The sequence below is a fragment of the Schistocerca serialis genome, chromosome 8 (assembly GCF_023864345.2).
Source record: "Schistocerca serialis cubense isolate TAMUIC-IGC-003099 chromosome 8, iqSchSeri2.2, whole genome shotgun sequence".
NCBI classification, from domain to species: domain Eukaryota; kingdom Metazoa; phylum Arthropoda; class Insecta; order Orthoptera; family Acrididae; genus Schistocerca; species Schistocerca serialis.
Window position 1 is genome coordinate 146,712,542 of NC_064645.1, and position 19,181 is coordinate 146,731,722.

At 46.1% G+C, this 19,181-nt stretch overlaps 1 protein-coding gene across 1 annotated transcript in view; it reads right to left on the reverse strand.

The window, feature by feature from the left end:
* The window catches only part of LOC126416879 (facilitated trehalose transporter Tret1-like), a 54,796-nt gene extending 36,062 nt beyond the window's left edge, over positions 1-18,734 (reverse strand). The window contains exons 1-2 of the mRNA XM_050084763.1: positions 18,560-18,734; positions 103-391 (exon numbers count right to left, since the gene is read on the reverse strand). Coding sequence (XP_049940720.1) covers positions 103-391; positions 18,560-18,734 — 464 coding nt within the window. The remainder of the gene's footprint in view (positions 1-102; positions 392-18,559) is intronic.
* Between the last annotated feature and the right edge of the window lie 447 nt (positions 18,735-19,181).

The window sequence follows — 19,181 nt, forward strand, 5'->3', positions numbered from 1 at the left end:
ATGTTTAAAATTTCTTGAACGACCACCGCCAACACACTTAAGGAAATGAACTTGTGGTACGGTGGCAGCACGAGTGGGGGACGTGTAGTTAGTTGCACGCACCTGGCGACATAGAGGACGATGGTGGAGGAGGAGGCTATCTTGAGTATCCAGGTGAGCATCAGCGGCGCGATGGTCAGGTAGCCGAGCGCCTTGCGGCCGATGCGCGCCGTCAGGCCGCAGTAGAGAGGGGTGAAGACGAGCGCCGCGATGGGCTGCAGCGACGACACCCAGGAGACCTCGTCCGTCGTCAGCGGCGGGTCGCGCAGCCCCGCCTCGGCGGACTGCAGCTGCGGCAGCGCCATCGTCGTCCAGCCCACGCCCGCTCCGTACGCGAACGTGTTCAGGTTCACTGCGGGCAGCACCGCGCTTTGGTTACAACTACTGGAGAATAGCACTGTCTCTGGTTAATGGCTAGCAGGCTTTGGCCAACCAATACGGGCTACTGCCATGTTTACTGCATTATTAGCCATAAAAATTGCAACACCAGGAAATGTCTAATTGGGGTGAACTCAAGTACCAGGTGGTTATGATCAAAATGCTGCTACCCACAGGGGTCCAGTGTGGGCTGTAATTATCGTATGACACCGAAACTTGGTAGGTATTCTAATTCACTACTGGCCATTAAAATTGCTACACCGCGACGATGACGTGCTACAGACGCGAAATTTAACCGACAGGAAGAAAATGCTGTGATATGCAAATGACAAGCTTTTCAGAGCGTTCACAAAAGGTTGGCCCCGGAGACGACACCTACAACGTGCTGACATGAGGAAAGTTTCCAACCGATTTCTCATACACAAACAGCAGTTGACCGGCGTTGCCTGGTGAAACGTTGTTGTGATGCCTCGTGTAAGGAGGAGAAATGCGTACCATCACGTTTCCGATTTTGATAAAGGTCGGATTGTAGCCTATCGCGATTGCGGTTTCTCGTATCGCGACATTGCTGCTCGCGTTGGTCGAGATCCAATGACTGTTAGCAGAATATGCAATCGGTGGGTTTGGGTAATACGGAACGCCTTGCTGGATCCCAACGCCCTCGTATCACTAGAAGTCGAGATGACAGACATCTTATCCGCATGGCTGTAACGGATCGTGCAGCCACGTCTCGATCCCTGAGTCAAGAGATGGGGACCTTTCCAAGACAACAACCATCTGCACGAACGACGACAACGTTTGCAGCAGCATGGACTATCAGCTCGGAGACCATGGCTGCGGTTACCCTTGACGCTGCATCGCAGACAGGAGCGCCTGCGATGGTATATTCAACGACGAACCTGGGTGCGCGAATGGCAAAACGTTATTTTTTCGGATGAATCCGGGTTCTGTTTACAGCATCATGATGGTCTCATCCGTGTTTGGCGACATCGTAATGAACGCACATTGGAAGTCTGTATTCGTCTTCGCCATACTGGCGTGTCACTCGGCGTGATGGTATGGGGTGCCATTGGTTACACGTCTCGGTCACTTCTTGTTCGCAGTTACGGCAATTTGAACAGTGGACGTTACATTTCAGATGTGTTACGACCCATGGCTCTACCCTTCATTCGATCCCTGCGAAACCCTACATTTCGACAGGATAATGCATGACCGCATGTTGCAGGTCCTGGCCAGCACATTCTCCAGATCTCTCACCGATTGAAAACGTCTGGTCAATGGTGGCCGAGCAACTGGCTCGTCACAATACGCCAGTCACTACTCTTGATGATCTGTGGTATCGTGTTGAAGCTGCATGGACAGCTGTACCTGTACACGCCATCCAAGCTCTGTTTGGCTCAATGCCCAGGCGTGCGAAGGCCGTTATTACGGCCAGAGGTGATTGTTCTGGGTACTGATTTCTCAGGATCTATCCACCCAAATTGCGTGGAAATGTAATCACATGTCAGTCCTATTATAATATATTTGCCCAATGAATACCCATTTATCATCTGCATTTCTTCTTGGTATAGCAATATTAATGGTCAGTTGTGTATATTAGTGGAGAGCCGATTTACCCTGGAAAAAAAATTAGTTACAGTTTTGGCCACCAGCTGCATATCAGGCTCTGTGAATGCAAGAATGACGTGTAGAAACATTTCCGTATGTAATGTATTACGAATGGGATGTGGACAGAAAAGGTAAAACATGTGAGGAAGGCACAAGGAAAATTTTGTTATTAAACGCTGCTTGCACGATTTGTTCAATATGATGACCAAGGACGTCGACGAGTTTCTGCATCTGTAAAACGATGTGATCAACAGTTGCTTGCAGCAGCTCCTGTGGAAGCTGAGTAACGTGTTCCTGTATACTGGCTTCAGATTAGGTAGACACCGAACGTGTCACTGGTAAACGAGTTCTCAAAACGTTCAGATGTGTGTGAATTCCTACGGGACCAAACTGTTGAGGTCATCGGTCCATAGACTTACACACTACTTAACCTAAGTTAAACTAACGCTGGGAACAACACACACCCACCCATGCCCGAGGGAGGACTCGATCCTCCGGCGGGAGTGCCCGCGCAATCTGTGTCATGGCGCCTCTAACCACGCGGCCACTCCACACGGCAAACGAATTCTTTTAGATATCCACAGAGCCAGAAGTCACATGATTCAGATCAGATGATATTGCAGGCCATGCATCTGTAGAACCTCTGGAGATAATACGTTCGTGGAAGATTACATTAAGCAGATCTTTCACTGGGCGAGCAGCATGAGGAGTTGCCCCATCTTGCATGAAAACAGTGGCTTCCACACAGTTTCACTGTTTCACAGCAGGAATCACTTGCTATGCGACGAAGTCTCGATACTGTGCAGACGTCATGATATACCTGACGACGGAGCGGTCTAAGGCGCTGCAGTCATGGACTGTGCGGCTGGTCCCGGCGGAGGTTCGAGTCCTCCCTCGGGCATGGGTGTGTGTGTTTGTCCTTAGGATACTTTAGGTTAAGTAGTGTGTAAGCTTAGGGACTGATGACCTTAGCAGTTCAGTCCCATAAGATTTTACACATATTTGAACATTTGAAAGTACGAGACGAGGCCTTTAAGTGTATTCACTTTAAAGAAGAATGGACTGAGGATAAAGGTGCTTGTGAATCCACACCACACAGTCACATACGGCAAGTGCAATGGCTCTTCGTGCCGCAAAATCGGCAGCTATGCTTATTCACTGCTCTCTGTTGTGTAAAATGTGTGCCATCACTGCATAGACTATTGTCCGGCCACATGCCATCAACTTCGATTCGTGCCAGAAACTGATGGAATTCACAACGTAGCTGCAGTTTAGCTGCTACACTGTCTGGATATTGTAGGCTCCAGTATAAAATAAACTGCAAAACTTTCCATGCTGTTGACCATACTGGTGACACAGCACGAACACTAGCTTTACCTGGGCATTGGCTGCATGGTCAGTAACAGCAACAGCAACCACACCAACTGCTTCCATTGGGATAGCCCGCCTTCCTCTTCCAGCTACCACACCAAGCTCACCCGTGTTTTCGAATTTCATTATCATCTTCTTTAAACCATTTAATGACGTTGGGCCTCCCCTCAAACCTTCCAGTCGACGATACTCTCTCAGTGTGGCACTGTAATTGGTGCCATTCACCTAAACCAGTTTCACTGACAGTACATGATCGGCCTTCTCGATAGTCATACTGTTCACTCACGTTATGGCTTGTCAAATGACGGCGTGAATGTCATACCTTAATACATTTAGTGTAGAGCGACAGATTTGCAACTGGTGGCCAAAGTTGGACAATTTTTTTCCTGCATAAATCAGTTCCATCAGACCCAAGTTTTTTATTTCTTGGCGACACGGGGCACTTTTTTATGATTCAGGTGGAGACCTCCTGTATCGAACATCTTTCAAGTCGGCCGTCAGACGGTTATATGTTCTTCAAGTGTCTTTGAAAAACGACAGTGTCATCAAATTAACAAAAACACTTAGTCCATTTAAGGGGTGTAAGCAGGTTGTCCATCTTATGTTCGAAGAACGTTCGACTGTTACACAGTCCAAAATTGCATAACTTTAAACCTACAGCGCCATTAGGTCATATGAAGTTAGTGTTTTCTCAGTCAGCTTCATCAATCTCGATTTGCCAGAATCCTCCTGCACGTCTATAGTTGAAAAATACTTTGCTCCTTTCGAGCAGTCGAGGGTGTCTTCAATGTGCGGCAATGGGTAGTGACCTCTTTTCATGATTTTGTTCAGTCGTTAGTAATCGGTGCACAAACACAAGGACCAAAGGACAGGACCAAGGACAGTTTGTGGGTTTAATAATATATTGCAGGATCCTCCCCACTTCCTCTCGAACTATGTCATTCACCTGGAAACATCCCGTAAGAGCGCTGGATAATTTGTAGATGATCTCCACTGCTGATATGGTGTTTTACCATCGGCCACTTGGTCTGTCACTTCTCCAGTCTGGATCTGAAAGCATTTTAAAATTGGCGCGGCGTGGCTAACGCTCACAACCATTGTTCCTCAGTCAGACTAGATCCTGTTGCGAGTTCATTCGATAGTAATGAATTGTTTGTAGTGGTGGCGCAGCACGAGTCTTCGTCGATGACACAAAGCTGCCTATCCTGGCCTGGCTAGGCTGTCTCTATGCACCTTCCTTTTAGGGATGAGATGTAGCTGCTCGTAACAATTAGTGATTCAAAGTTGTTTTTGTCCACCTAGAACGCCTATGATCGTCGCTGGCATGAGAATTTTATTTGTGAGCTTCAGTAGCTTCTGTCAGTCGACAAAAGCTCCACAGCTTGAATGTATCATTTGACGACCAGAACTCGTCTCGTTGATGACGACAGAATAACATGTTCAACGAACAACCGCCCAGAGCGATATTTTCATGTGCGCTTGTTGGAATAGCTTCATCAGTCTGGAACCCCGATCTTCCACTGTCTATGACTGCTTGTAATCCCATCCGAGAGTAACATTTATACTACATTCGAAGGTGCTGTGATTTGTAACTGATAGTTACTCTTGCAGTAGCCTACATCCTCCTCTCAGCTTCACTTATTTCCCTTTTGCGAGTTCCAGCACAATCGCTTTCGTATCACCGTATTCTTTAGCTGATGACGATAAGCATACAACATTACAGAAAATAAAGCCCCTGAGTTGAGAGCCGGGACAGGTTGATCATTAGTGATGACTTCAGTGGGATTTCCTGATGTCTTGATGATTGTCGTTCAATGAGGATTTTCGTCTGTTGTGGCCGATATCCATAGATGGTTGGTTCAAATGGCTCTGAGCACTATGGGACTTAATATCTGTGGTCATCAGTCCCCTAGAACTTAGAACTACTTAAACCTAACTAACCTAAGGACATCACACACATCCATGCCCGAGGCAGGATTCGAACCTGCGACCGTAGCGGTCACGCGGTTCCAGACTGAAGCGCCTAGAACCGCACGGCCACACCGGCCGGCATAGATGGTTGCTTCGCTTAGTTTTCCTGAATTCGGCGGTCAGGAGAGCTGCTTGTACGGCGACGAGAACAGCAGTGGCGCGTTGGCGAGCGACCTAGTCCAGGAAACAGCGACGGGTTTCGTACCACAGGTCAACTACAATTGTCTGCAGTTGACTGGTGTGAGTAGAATTGTTGTGATAGTCGGCGTTCGGCGGTGTAAAAATCTTGCAAACATGTCTTCTTTCTCTGTAGTAGCGTTTAACATATCCAGGCTGCTCACAGTGAAAACATACTGGCGTGTTGTCATCCGTGATCGAAACGTCTGTTCTTCCCACAGGGCGTCATACTTTTCGGAAGAGTCGGTTGTATCTGCGTTAGTCGATTCTGCGTTATTGTTTGACGGCTGCGGTGTTAAGTTCGAGGTGGCCGAATCCATTCTTCCTGGCGTGTCGACACTCGACAGGTGGCAGAGATTGGTGCTAAAGCTAGACAGACTTCTTATCCAACATTCCCTATTACCTCCTGACGTATATGATCGACATTAATCTATTTCTTAGTCTTGAGATATTTCTGGCTACCATAAAATGCGAGGTCGTGGTGACTTTCTTCAACTGCCATAGGGACCACACTCGGGAGTCGGTCATATTCCTGTCCTCCAGTTCTTCTTTTTCTTTTTTTTCTGTTGCATTTCCTCTAGGCGCTGGAACCAATATCTGAATTCATCGGTCGCTGTTACGTTTTTTTTTTTTTTACCAGAAGAGCTTGGCATATGTCTTCTGCTAGCCGGCCGAAGTGGCCGTGCGGTTAAAGGCGCTGCAGTCTGGAACCGCAAGACCGCTACAGTCGCAGGTTCGAATCCTGCCTCGGGCATGGATGTTTGTGATGTCCTTAGGTTAGTTAGGTTTAACTAGTTCTAAGTTCTAGGGGACTAATGACCTCAGCAGTTGAGTCCCATAGTGCTCAGAGCCATTTGAACCATTTTATGTCTTCTGCTACTGTTTTCATCAACTGTGAGATTTTTCTGGGCTCTGCTACATTCGAACTCAAAATGTGAAATAAGGCCAAAGCATTCTGTAAGTACGAGTAGGTCTGTGTGCTTTCCCCATGGCCCTGGTCCCTACTCCTCTTCCGCTAAACAGATTTGCTGTAAAATGTCACCAAACGTTTTTCTTGTGTCGGCCTGGAATCTGTCCCAGATATTGAGCTTCACTCCGTTGTTCCCCAGCTACTGCTGGCCTGTGCTCCTCAAGGAAAAGCATAAATTTTCCAAACACATTATGTCATCCCACTTGTTGTATTTGGCTACTGGATCGAATCCTTTCAGCAATCATAACATGTAAGCTATAGCGGCTGGCGTCTTCATTAATTAAAACTTCCGGGCTGAATTGCCGTGGTCCATATATAAAACTTCTTCTCCTCCTGACGTTTCGTTGCCTACTGTGGGCAACATCTTCCGAGGTGAGTCGGCGACTGGCTGCTAGGCGCTGGAGGTCCCGCTTATATAGAGCGCTTAGATGGCGCCACCACTCATCACATACTTTCGACTTTAAAACTATCTCTGGCTAGTGCCATCTCTCTCGATTACAGGTAATCCATTGTCACTTCGTTGGTGCAAAGTCGACCGCCATATCTTGTCTAGCTTTATCCTTCTTCTTTTTTATTAAAATTATTTTCGTGCTTGTAGATCTCTATAGCTTCTCTATATATAGGGGTATAATAATGTGATGTCCTAGCTATCAGGTTTGTCTCACTGAATTTTATTTCGTGATCACCGTCTCTGAAAACGTGTTCCGCTACAGCTGATTTGTCAATTTGTCCCATTCTACAGTTCCTTTTGTGTTCCGTTAGGCGGGTATTAACACTCCTTTTAGTTGTTCCAATATAAACCATGCCACAGCTACAAGGAATTTTATACACACCTGGGGTAGCTAAGGGGTTTCGCGCGTCTTTCACCGATCTTAAACTTTCACTAATTTTCATGATAGATCGAAAGATTGTCTCCACTTGAAACTTGGCCAAAACTTTCCCAGTACGGTCCGTGATGTTATGAATAAATGAAAAAAAAAACTTTTCCAGCCGACGGTTGTTGCTGTCGTGTATTTTCGGACACTTTTCTTCTAGGGTGGAGTGCTCGATCTATCTCGTTGTCAGTGTACCCTTTCAGCAAATTCGTCGGGTTCTGACGAGCAGCTCAGGAAAACACCGATGGATGCTTGATGTGCAGTTGCTGTTTTGGGACCCTTTGGTTTCTTGAATATACCGCCCTCTGGAATAATGTACAGCTTGTATTTCGGATCCTGTACGTAGAGGCGACGGCATTTACGTTGGCTAGTTACAGTCATGGAGATGTAGGCGTTTTGAAGTACTCAGCGTCTCCACTACATAATGTCACGTCGTAACCAGAATCAAATCCAAATTCGAAAGCGGGGTCGCGAATGAAATACAACAGTTACCACCGAAAGCACGTTTATTATGAACACCAACATACAGCCAGAACAGTACTGAACTCTTTATTGGATAGCGCAGCTATTTATACAGACATCGAATACTCCGTAACATAAAAAGATTACAATCACAAGAAATTTCGAGAAACTTCCACAATCAAAAAATAATAGCTGGTGGTTGGGCTTGAACTGGCGACCAGCAGATTACTAGACAGCGGCGCTAACCACAACTTCGCACTGTACTCACCACGGCGTGCTCCATTGTTGGAGGAGGAGATGAGTGTTTGACGTACCGTCTACAAGGAGGTCACTAGAGAGGAGCACAAGCTGCGATTAGGGAAGGATGGGGAAGGAAATCAGCCGTGCCCTTTCAAAGGAACCATCCAGACATTTGCCTGAAGTGATTTGGGGAAATGATGGAAAACCGAAATCAGGATGGACGGACGCGGGTCTGAACCGTGGTCCTCCCGAATGCCTCACCAGTATTAAGCAGACGGAAAGACGGTACTAGAGACTGGAGTCTCGCTGCTATGTGTAGCATCAAGATGGTGCTATCTTTGTGCTGAGCCTCCGAGGAGAGCGTTCGTTGCATGATTGTCTTCGTTTTCGTCTTGAGCATCCTGCAATTGCTACGACGGTGTGGAGTGTCGCTGGGTACATAACGCGATCTCTTCCGGTTTGGACTGACATAATTTGGAAACTAATCGTGATATTTTTGATTTGTTAAAGCCTGTGAGTGTGCCCTATCTGCGAAATTTCTGTGATGTTATCTTCCAGTACGATAACACAATACAGCAGTTGTCTATGCTGTCCCGACATACCTCCTTATAGAGAGAGAGAATGGCGTTACCGTCCGTGTAGAGGAAACTGGTACAATTTACAATTCTGATTAGCCGCGGATGACATAACATTATTTCTAACCTCTGGACCTCTAATCTATAACGGAATACCTCCTTGCACGATTCAAGATGTGAAGAGCATCTTTCAACCTGACGATTCCTCACGCCAGCAACTCACCATGGCTGATAAGGTCTTTTCGATTGAATTTCCGTGATTATCCTGGCTATCAAGAGAGCCGATGTACATCACGGAGAGGTATAGTGTTGACATCTCGACAGCATATTTTCCAAGACGAGCCGGACATCATATTGCTTTCTTCCACATAAATTTCGCTAAATGACCACGACGAGAAAACAAGAGAAATTGGAGTATATACACAGGTTTATTGACAATCATTCTTCTCATGCACAATTCATGAATGTAGCAGGAGAGAGAGGGGTATACAGGGTGAGTCACCTAACGTTACCGCTGGATATATTTCGTAAACCACATCAAATACTGACGAACCGATTCCACAGACCGAACGTGAAGAGGGGCTAGTGTAATTGGTTAATACAAACCATACAAAAATGCACGGAAGTATGTTTTTTAACACAAACCAACGTTTTTTTAAATGGAACCCCGTTAGTTTTGTTAGCACATCTGAACATATAAAGAAATACGTAATCAGTGCCGTTTGTTGCATTGTAAAATGTTAATTACATCCGGAGATATTGTAACCTAAAGTTGACGCTTGAGCACCACTCCACCGCTGTTCGATCGTGTGTATCGGAGAGCACTGCAACATACATCGCGTTTCTACAGAATGATCTGCCAACGTTGCTCGAAAATGTCCCACTGGAAACGCGTCGACGTATGTGGTATCAGCGTGACGGTGCACCTGCACATTCCGCAATTAACTCTAGGCTGACCCTTGACAGGATGTTCGACGGGCGTTTCATAGGACGTGGAGGACGCATAAATTGACCAAACCGTTTTCCTGATCTTACACCTCTGGACTTCTTTCTGTGGGGTACGTTAAAGGAGAATGTGTACCGTGATGTGCCTACAACCCCAGAGGATATGAAACAACGTATTGTGGCAGCCTGCAGTGACATTACACCAGATGTACTGCGGCGTGTACGACATTCATTACGCCAGAGATTGCAATTCTGTGTAGCAAATGATGGCCACCACATTGAACATCTATTCGCCTGACATGTCGGGACACACTCTATTCCACTCCGTAATTGAAAACGGAAACCACGTGTGTACGTGTACCTCACCCCTCATGGTAATGTACATGTGCGTCAGTGAAAAAGACCAATAAAAAGGTGTTAGCATATGGACGTAATGTGCTGTTCCAGTCTCGTCTGTACCTAAGGTCCATCACCGTTCCCTTTGGATCCCTACGTAATTCGGTGCTCTCCGATACACACGATCGAACAGCGGTGGAGTGGTACCTAAGCGTCAACTTTAGGTTACAATATCTCCGGATGTAATTAACATTTTACAATGCAACAAACGGCACTGATTACGTATTTCTTTATATGTTCAGATGTGCTAACAAAACTAACGGGGTTACATTTAAAAAAACATAGGTTTGTGTTAAAAAACATACTTCTGTGCATTTTTGTATGGTTTGTATTAAATAATTACACTAGCCCCTCTCCTCACGTTCGGTCTGTGGAATCGGTTCGTCAGTATTTGATGTGGTTTACTACATATATCCAGCGGTAACGTTAGGTGACACACCCTGTATAGAGGTACGAGAAACACCCTTTGACACACATCGCAACGTGCCTTGCAAAGTATAAATGCAGATGAATATTTAGATTCCTTGTTGCTACAGATAAAGTATGAGTCGTTACAAAAACTTGGAGACATGCGTGTAGTGTATGATGCAACGGGATGTAGTGCCCAAAAAGCTGACAATTTAATGCGAGGACAGAAATTTATGAGATAATGGCTTGTTCAAACCGCCCAGAGCTGGTACATGTTGTCACACAAAACTGTTGCTGAAGCAGAACTTGAGGAGACGATGCTGAGACGTCTCGGAGAAGATTCGTCAACAAAATACTCGCCATCTTGCCCATGATTTCCATACTTCAAAGACTACATATGTGGGCAACAGCATTTGAAAGCGGTTTGGTCAAATAACTTCAAAACCGGAGTTCAGTTCTTTCAATGGAAGCGATGAGGCTGTCGGTCGTCACTTCGACCAGTTGCTTTGAGGTTAAGTCGTTTCTGCACGGGGTAATTTGTTTATGCCAGTAAAAAATTAAACATTCATCCGACCACTAGTATCTTAAAGAATTCCGTTTTGGATTCCCTACTACGGTGCGTAATTTCGTCGCTCCACGCTCACGGTTCCCCATGTATGTTTGCAATGCTACTAACCCAAACTTTATCTAGTTGATGCTACGTATGAGTGAGAAACACCTTCATATAGAGGGTGATTCCAAGATGAGGTAACCGACTTTCAGAAATGATGAGCAAGGATAAATTATCAACTTGACACAAGGAACCCTGGCCCGGAAATATTCGCATCGAAAGTTATAAGCAAAAATCTTTCTGATATATCTTTCATGTGAATATATGTACCAATAGAGTTGGTGCTAAGACTGTAGGGAGGAAACTTTCAGAGGTTGTAGTATGGACGAAAACAAGGAAAAAAGTCTGGTAAATATGAGCACTACGACGCCTACCTTAAGAATTATGAACACTTGTTCATCTTCGCTAGTGTGAAACACACGTCTTTTACTGAACAAGTGCCTATAGCTCTAAAGATATGCATTATAGAACCCATGTCTCAAATTGGTTTACCCTTCTCCATTATTTCTGAAAGTTTGCAACATCACCACGGATCACCCTATATGCAGCTTTCTGCTCAGAATAGCGCTAAGCTTTGTATCGAACGGCCAGTGCGAGAATGAAATGACAGGACCGGGCGGTGTGGAACAATGGTAACACACTGAACTTGTTTTCAGAAGAACAGCGCTTAAAATCCCCGTCCCACAGACATGTTTAGGTGCTGCATGACTTCTGAAAGTCCGGGATGTTTCCTTGAAGGGCCGAGGCCGATTTCCTTCCCTGTCCTTCCAAAATGCGAGATTTTGCATCGTCTCTAGTTACCTCGTCATGGTTGAAATGCTAGACCTTAATTTTCCATTCTCTGACAGTCTCAGTCTACGTCAATGGTTTATCACACAGAGGTTATTAAAACTACCCTCATAGGTTTCACAGATGATACAATTATCTGTAATGAAGTATTGTCTGAAAAAAGTTGCACACATATTCAGGCAGTGATAAGATTTCATAGTGGTGCGAAGATTAGCAACAGGCTTTAAAAGTTCAGAAATGAAAAACTTCGCACTTCACAAAACGAGAAATGACTACAGTATCAATGAGTCACGGTTGCAATAGGTCGATTCAGATGAATACAAAAGAAATAATTTGTAGGGATATAAAATGGGCCGGTCAGACAGGCTCAGTGGTAGGTAAAGCAGGTATCGGACTGGACGTGTACAAAGGACAGCAGCACATTTGGTCACAGGTATGTTTGACCCATGGGAAGGCGTCACAGAGAAGCTGAAAACACTGAACTGGTAGAGTTTGAAGATAGACTCAAACATTCCGCGAAAGCGTGCTTGGAAAGTTTGGCGAAGCAACTCTAAATGATGACTCTAGGGATATGTGTATACTACAACCCCCTCGCATAGGGACCGGAAAGGCAAGATTAGGCTAATTATAGCACTCTAGGGGCGTTGAAGCAGTCATTCTACTCGCACTCCCTACGTGAATGGAACGGGAAAAATCTGTATTGTCTAGTGCAACGGGAAGTACCGTCTGTGATGCATTTCACAGTCGATTACAGAGTAGCGATGTAAATGTAGATAATGAAGCAGTATCGGTTTGTTCGCTGACGACGACGGCTACGACGATGATGTCGTTGTATACAAGAAAGTACTGTCCTTGGGTGATCGTAAGGAGTTGCAGAGAGACCCCGAAAAATAATTGCACTTGGTGGCTTTGTGGCAACAGTAATGTCTTCTACACTACTGGCCATTAAAATTTCTACACCAAGAAGAAATGCAGATGAGAAACGGGTATTCATTGGACAAACATATTATACTAGAATTTACCTGTGATTACATTTTCACGCAATTTGGGTGCATAGATCCTGAGAAATCAGTACCCAGACAAACCACCACTGGCCGTAATAACGGCCTTCATACACATGGGCATTGAGTCAAACAGAGCTTGGATGGCGTGTACAGGTACAGCTGCCCATGCAGCTTCAACACGATACCACAGTTCATCAAGAGTAGTGAGCGGCGTATTGTGACGAGACAGTTGCTCGGCCACCATTGATCAGACGTTTTCAATTGCTGAGAGATCTGGAGAATGTACTGGCCAGGGCAGTAGTCGAACATTTTATGCATACAGAAAGCGCCGTACAGGACCTGTAACATGCGGTCGTGCATTATCCTGCCGAAATGTAGGGTTTCGCAGGGATCGAATGAAGCGTAGAGCCACGGGCCGTAACACATCTGAAATGTAACATCCACTGTTCAAAGTGCCGTCAATGCGAACAAAAGGTGACCGAGACGTGTAACCAACGGCACCCCATACCATGACGCCGGGGGATACGCCAGTATGGCGATGACGAATACACGATTCCAATGTGCGTTCACCGCGATGTCGCCAAGCACGGATGCGAGCATCATGATGCTGTAAACAGAACCTGGATTCATCCGAGAAAATGACGTTTTGCCATTCGCGCACCCAGGTTCGTCGTTGAGCACACCATCGTAGGCACTCCTGTCTGTGATGCAGCGTCAAGGGTAACCGTTGCCATGGTCTCCGAGCTGATAGTCAATGCTGCTGCAAACGTCGTCGAACTGTTCGTGCAAATGGCTTTTGTCTTGCAAACGTCCCCATCTCTTAACTCAGGGATCGAGACGTGGCTGCACGATCCGTTACAGCCTTGGCTGTCATCTCGACTGCTAGTGATTTGAGGCCGTTGGGATCCAGCACGCCATTCCGTACTACCTTCCTGAACCCACCGATTGCATATTGTGCTAACAATCATTGGACCTCCACCAACGCGAGCAGCAATGTCGCGATACGATAAACCGCAATCGCGATAGGCTACAATCCGACCTTTATCAAAGTCGGAAACGTGATGGTACGCATTTCTCCTCCTTACGCGAGGCATCACAACAACGTTTCACCAGGCAACGCCGGTCAACTGCTGTTTGGGCATGAGAAATCGGTTGGAAACTTTCCTCATGTCAGCACGTTATGGGTGTCGCCACCGGCGCCAACCTTGTGTGAATGCTCTGAAAAGCTAATCATTTGCATATCGCAGCATCTTCTTCCTATCGGTTAAATTTCGCGTCTGTAGCACGTCTTCTTCGTGGTGTAGCAATTTTAATGGCCAGTAGTGTATTTATTGATGGTCGTCCGTGGTTTAGTGTTCCGATCAGAGACGATGGTCTGAGGGTCTTTGACTGTTTAAGCGCTCGCGGCGTGTCGGTTGCTGTCGAGTCCTTTCAAGTTTGATTCTGCGGTGGTGCGAGGGTTCTCCGCGGGTCACGCGCCGGTTGGCAGAGTGAGAGAGCGAGTGGGCGGTGGAGTGAGGGGCGCGTTGACCGCTGTGATGGTGCGGAGCCGGCGTGCTCGCTGAGTACGAGGGCAACGAGAGTACTGTACTCGAGTCTGAGGGGCCAAATTGCACTGGCGTTCACAAGCACCGGTGACCGTTTGTTAGTCTGATTGGTTTGGAGGCTAAAAGGCTGTTTCAAGCATTGGTGTGGCACAAAGAAGTAGCAGTATAGTTACGCTGTTATATACTACTCTGTTACAGGATTGCTCTACCGAGTGTATGTGTTGTGAAACAGTTGGTTGGTCTAAGCGGTTTGATATTAGTAATCTGCCCACGTTCTACTGTTCAAGTTTCTTTCGCCCGTTAAGAAATGTCTAAACTTCAGGTGACTATAATTTAGCTCGGTGTGCATATTTAAAGAACTATCACATGCTGTTGTTGTTGTTTCATCGTACGTTACATGTTTTGTGCTTTAAACGGAGTTCACCCATAACGTAAAGGTTAGCTGGGTGGATGATCACTGAACTGTTTAAATGGTTCAGATGGCTCTGAGCACTATGAGACTTAACATCTGAGGTCATCAGTCCCCTAGAACTTAGAACTACTTAAACCTAACTAACCTAAGGACATCACACACATCAATGCCCGAGGCAGGATTCGAACCTGCGACCGTGGTAGCAGCGCGGTTCCGGACTGAAGCGCCTAGAGCTGCTCTGCCACAGTGACCGGCTGAACTGTTTATAATTCTAGTATGGTTAAGTGGGGTGAGCCTGTTACTTCTTGTCAACCCAGCAGATATTTCTGAACTCGCTGTTGACTTACTGATTGTATGTGGAATACGAATAACTAGCTTAAACTGTTCGCACTGCGGTTGATACGAAGTTGTTTCATAAAGTCATCCGCTCTTACTTGTATTGGTCAAATAATTACTTCTTCTTGAAGTGTCTGGAAGTCACTCATATTGTTGGTTTTAAGCTGATATGAGAGGGAGCAATCATCTGTTGGCTTAATTCACAGACGGCTAAATTAAAAGGTTAAAATTAAACGGGTCCGTGGCGTTTGATGCTAAGGAATAATTTTAATACTTGTAACTGCTTTTCATTGTAAATTTTATGTCTGTCTGTCTGTGTGTGTGTGTGTGTGTGTATTGGGGTTACTTATGTCTTTTGCCGTTGTTAAACATCTTAATTAAGCGCTGTAGCTTCCTGTCTGTGCCTGGTGCCAGTAGGTTTGCGTTACAGGTATCGTAAGTTATTGTAAGCAGAAGCGCCAAGAGGCGGACTATTGTAAAGGGAAAGGCCAGCAAGTGTACTGAAGAACATGCCATTTGTAAAACTAATATCAATACTGTGGTGCATAAACCCACCCACCACCACAGGTTATGTGCTGTTGTTTATCCGTGGTTGCAAATGGGTTTACAAGGCTTGTATCTGTTGTTTAGCTGATTGTCTTTATTGGTGTCTCGAGCCAGCCGTTTGTGAAATTGTAAGTTGTAATTATTTCTTTTAAGGAGAAAAGGTCATACTTGATGATTCTTTATACCTATTGTTTATTGTCAATATTATTTTACAGTCCGCAATCGGAGTTGTAAAGTTAATAATGTTCTTTAAGCTGGTTGTTAGAGTTTGGTTACAGTTTTCTGTACTGACCATTACTGTGCAAGTGTTTAAGGTTTTGAAGAGACTAACATTAAACCTGTTTCTAAGGTATTTTGTAAAGTGGCTTGGCACTGTACCACTCCTACACCTACCATTTCAAGTATCTTGAGCACGTCACATCGTATAAGCACGTAAGAAGCGAAATGAAATGGAATGATGATGTAAAATCAGTAGTAGGAAAGGAGAATGGAAGACTTACATTTGTTGGAAGGGTTCTGGGAAAGTGTGGTAGGTCTGTAAAGCACATCACATACAGACTCTTGGAGTGACCAGTTGTGAAATATTGTTGCAGTGTCTAAAGTCCTTACTGAGTAGACATGACAACACACAACAGACATCAAACGAATTGTGAGGTATGGTGCTAGAAATCTAAGAGGTCAGTATAGCCCACAGGAAAGTATGAAATAAATGCTCAGGTAACTTTTATAGGAATCCTTGGAGAAAAGGACAATGTAGTTCTCGCAGAACCCTGTCGGGCAGGTGTAGAGAACCTTTATTGGAAAATGAAACTTTCTAGCGGATTAAAACTGTGATTCAAGCATGGGACCTACGCCCACAGCGGCCAAGCCTTGTGTCCACTGAAGTATCCAGCCACGACTTAAGACCCGCCCTCACAGCTTTACTTTCGGCAGTGCCGTCTGTCCTACCTTCCAAACTTCACAGAAGTTGCAGAAGTTGCCCTGCACACCTTGTGGGATACGGATAACGCGGTAACATGACTTAGCCATCGTCTGAGGGATCGTTCCCATAGTGAATTTTCACTCCACACAGAAATGTGCTATTATTTAGAACTTAATGGCAGATTAAAAGTGTGTGCCAGATCTGAACAGAAGTCTCAGGTTCGAGTCCCGGGAGGTTTCAAATCAGCACACACTACGCTACAGAGCGAAAATTCGTTCTAGAAATATATTCTAAAGTGATTGTTCGACCCTTACACATCCCTCACCGTATATCTCTCATACGGATATTCAGAGGCATGTAGGCAGTCGTTTTCCTCTCGCACAGAACGCGAATGTAGTAGTACAGCAAACTGATAATACTCGTACGATGTATCTTCTGCCATGCATTGTGCAGTGGCTTGTTGAATATAAATATACACTACAGGACATTAAAATTGCTACACCAAGAAGAAATGCAGATGCTAAACGGGTATTCATTGGACAAATATATTGTACTAGAACTGACGTGTGATTATATTTTCACGCAATTTGGGTGCATAGATCCTCAGACATCAGTACCCAGAACAACCACCTCTGGCCGTAATAACGGCCTTGATACGCCTGGGCATTGACCAAACAGAGCTTGGATGACGTGTACAGGTACAGCTGCCAATGCAGCTTCAACTCGATACCACAGTTCATCAAGAGTAGTGCCTGGCGTATTGTGACGAGCCAGTTGCTCGGCCACCATTGACCAGACGTTTTCAATTGGAGAGAGATCTGGAGAATGTGCTGGCCAGGGCAGCAGTCGAGCATTTTCTGTATCCTGAAAGGCCCGTACAGGACCTGCAACATGCGGTCGTGCATTATCCTGCTGAAATCTAGGGTTCCGGAGGGATCGAATGAAGGGTAGATCCACGGGTTGTAAGACATATGAAATGTAACGTCCACTGTTCAAAGTGCCGTCAATGAGAACGAGAGGTGACCGAGACGTGTAACCAGCGGCACCCCTTACCATCACGCCGGGTGATACGCCAGTATGGCGATGACGAATACACGCTTCCAATGTGCGTTCACCGCGATGTCGCCAAACACGGATGCGACCATCATGATGCTGTAAACAGAACCTGGATTCATCCGAAAAAATGACGTTTTGCCATTCGTGCACCCAGATTCGTTGTTGAGAACACCATCGCAGGCGCTCCTGTCTGTGATGCAGGTTAAGGGTGACCGCAGCCATGGTCTCCGAGCTGACAGTCAATGCTGCTGCAAACGTCTTCGAACTGTTCGTGCAGATGGTTGTTGTCTTGCAAACGTTCCCATCTTTTGACTCAGGAATTGAGACGTGGCTGCACGATCCGTTACAGCGATGCGGATAAGATGCCTGTCATCTCGACTGCTAGTGATACGAGGCCGTTGGGATGGAACACGGCGTTTCGTGTTACCCTCCTGAACCCACCGATTCCATATTCTGCTAACAGTCATTGGATCTCGCCCAAAGCGAGCAGCAACTCCGCGATACGATAAACTGCAATCGCGATAGGCTACAATCCGACCTTTATCAAAGTCGGAAACGTTATGGTACGCATTACTCCTCCTTACACGAGGCACCAGGCAACGCCGGTCAACTGCTGTTTGTGTACGAGAAACCGGTTGGAAACTTCCCTCGTGTCAGCACGATGTAGGTGTCGCCACCGGCGCCAACCTTGAGTGAATACCCTGAAAAGCTAATCATTTGCATATGACAGCATCTTCTTCCTATCGGTTAAATTTCGCGTCTGTAGCACGTCATCTTCGTGGTGTAGTATTTTTAACGGCCAATAGTGTATTTGAACATTGCACTACCTACGACTCGAAAGCCAACTCACTTCTCTATCCGAGCGATTTATCTCCCGATTACGGAGAAATATGCCAGCTGAGGCAACTCTGTTCGATCTTACCGACGAAAGCGGCGAGGAACTGGGGCCAGGTGGAGTACTTGGCTTCGGCCCGGCTGGTCTCTTCGGCCTTTCGCTGGATGGCTGCCTCGATGGCAGCTGGTGCTGCCGACGCGGCCGTCGCGAAGGCACCGCTGAGGGCGTTGCTATCTACCACGTCGGAGACCAGCTGCTTCATGGCGGGCGTGTTTACTCGGCGAGCGCACTGCAGCGGGCACCTTAAGTACCGCTCCTGCTACTGCTACCTGAAGATGAGGGCTGTAAATCACCGCGGCCGGAACGCTCCAGTATGCACAGCGGGAGCACACTTGAGCGCTTCGTATCAGTACGTGGAGGAAGGCGCGCGGCGTCTTGTGACTACAGTAATCTCCAGCCCTGCGGTTCAGCTCATGTAACGTCTTTGTTACCCTGAGGCAGTTTTTACTCTTAGCTTTAGATACGGATCACGAGGTTATGTTGGCGTGCACACAACAGACACGGATCAGGTGTCTTGTTGCTATGTCCCAAATCCTTGAGTCTAACCGAACACTGGGAATTTTGAGGAAGTATAAATGTAATAATATTCTACACTCCTGGAAATTGAAATAAGAACACCGTGAATTCATTGTCCCAGGAAGGGGAAACT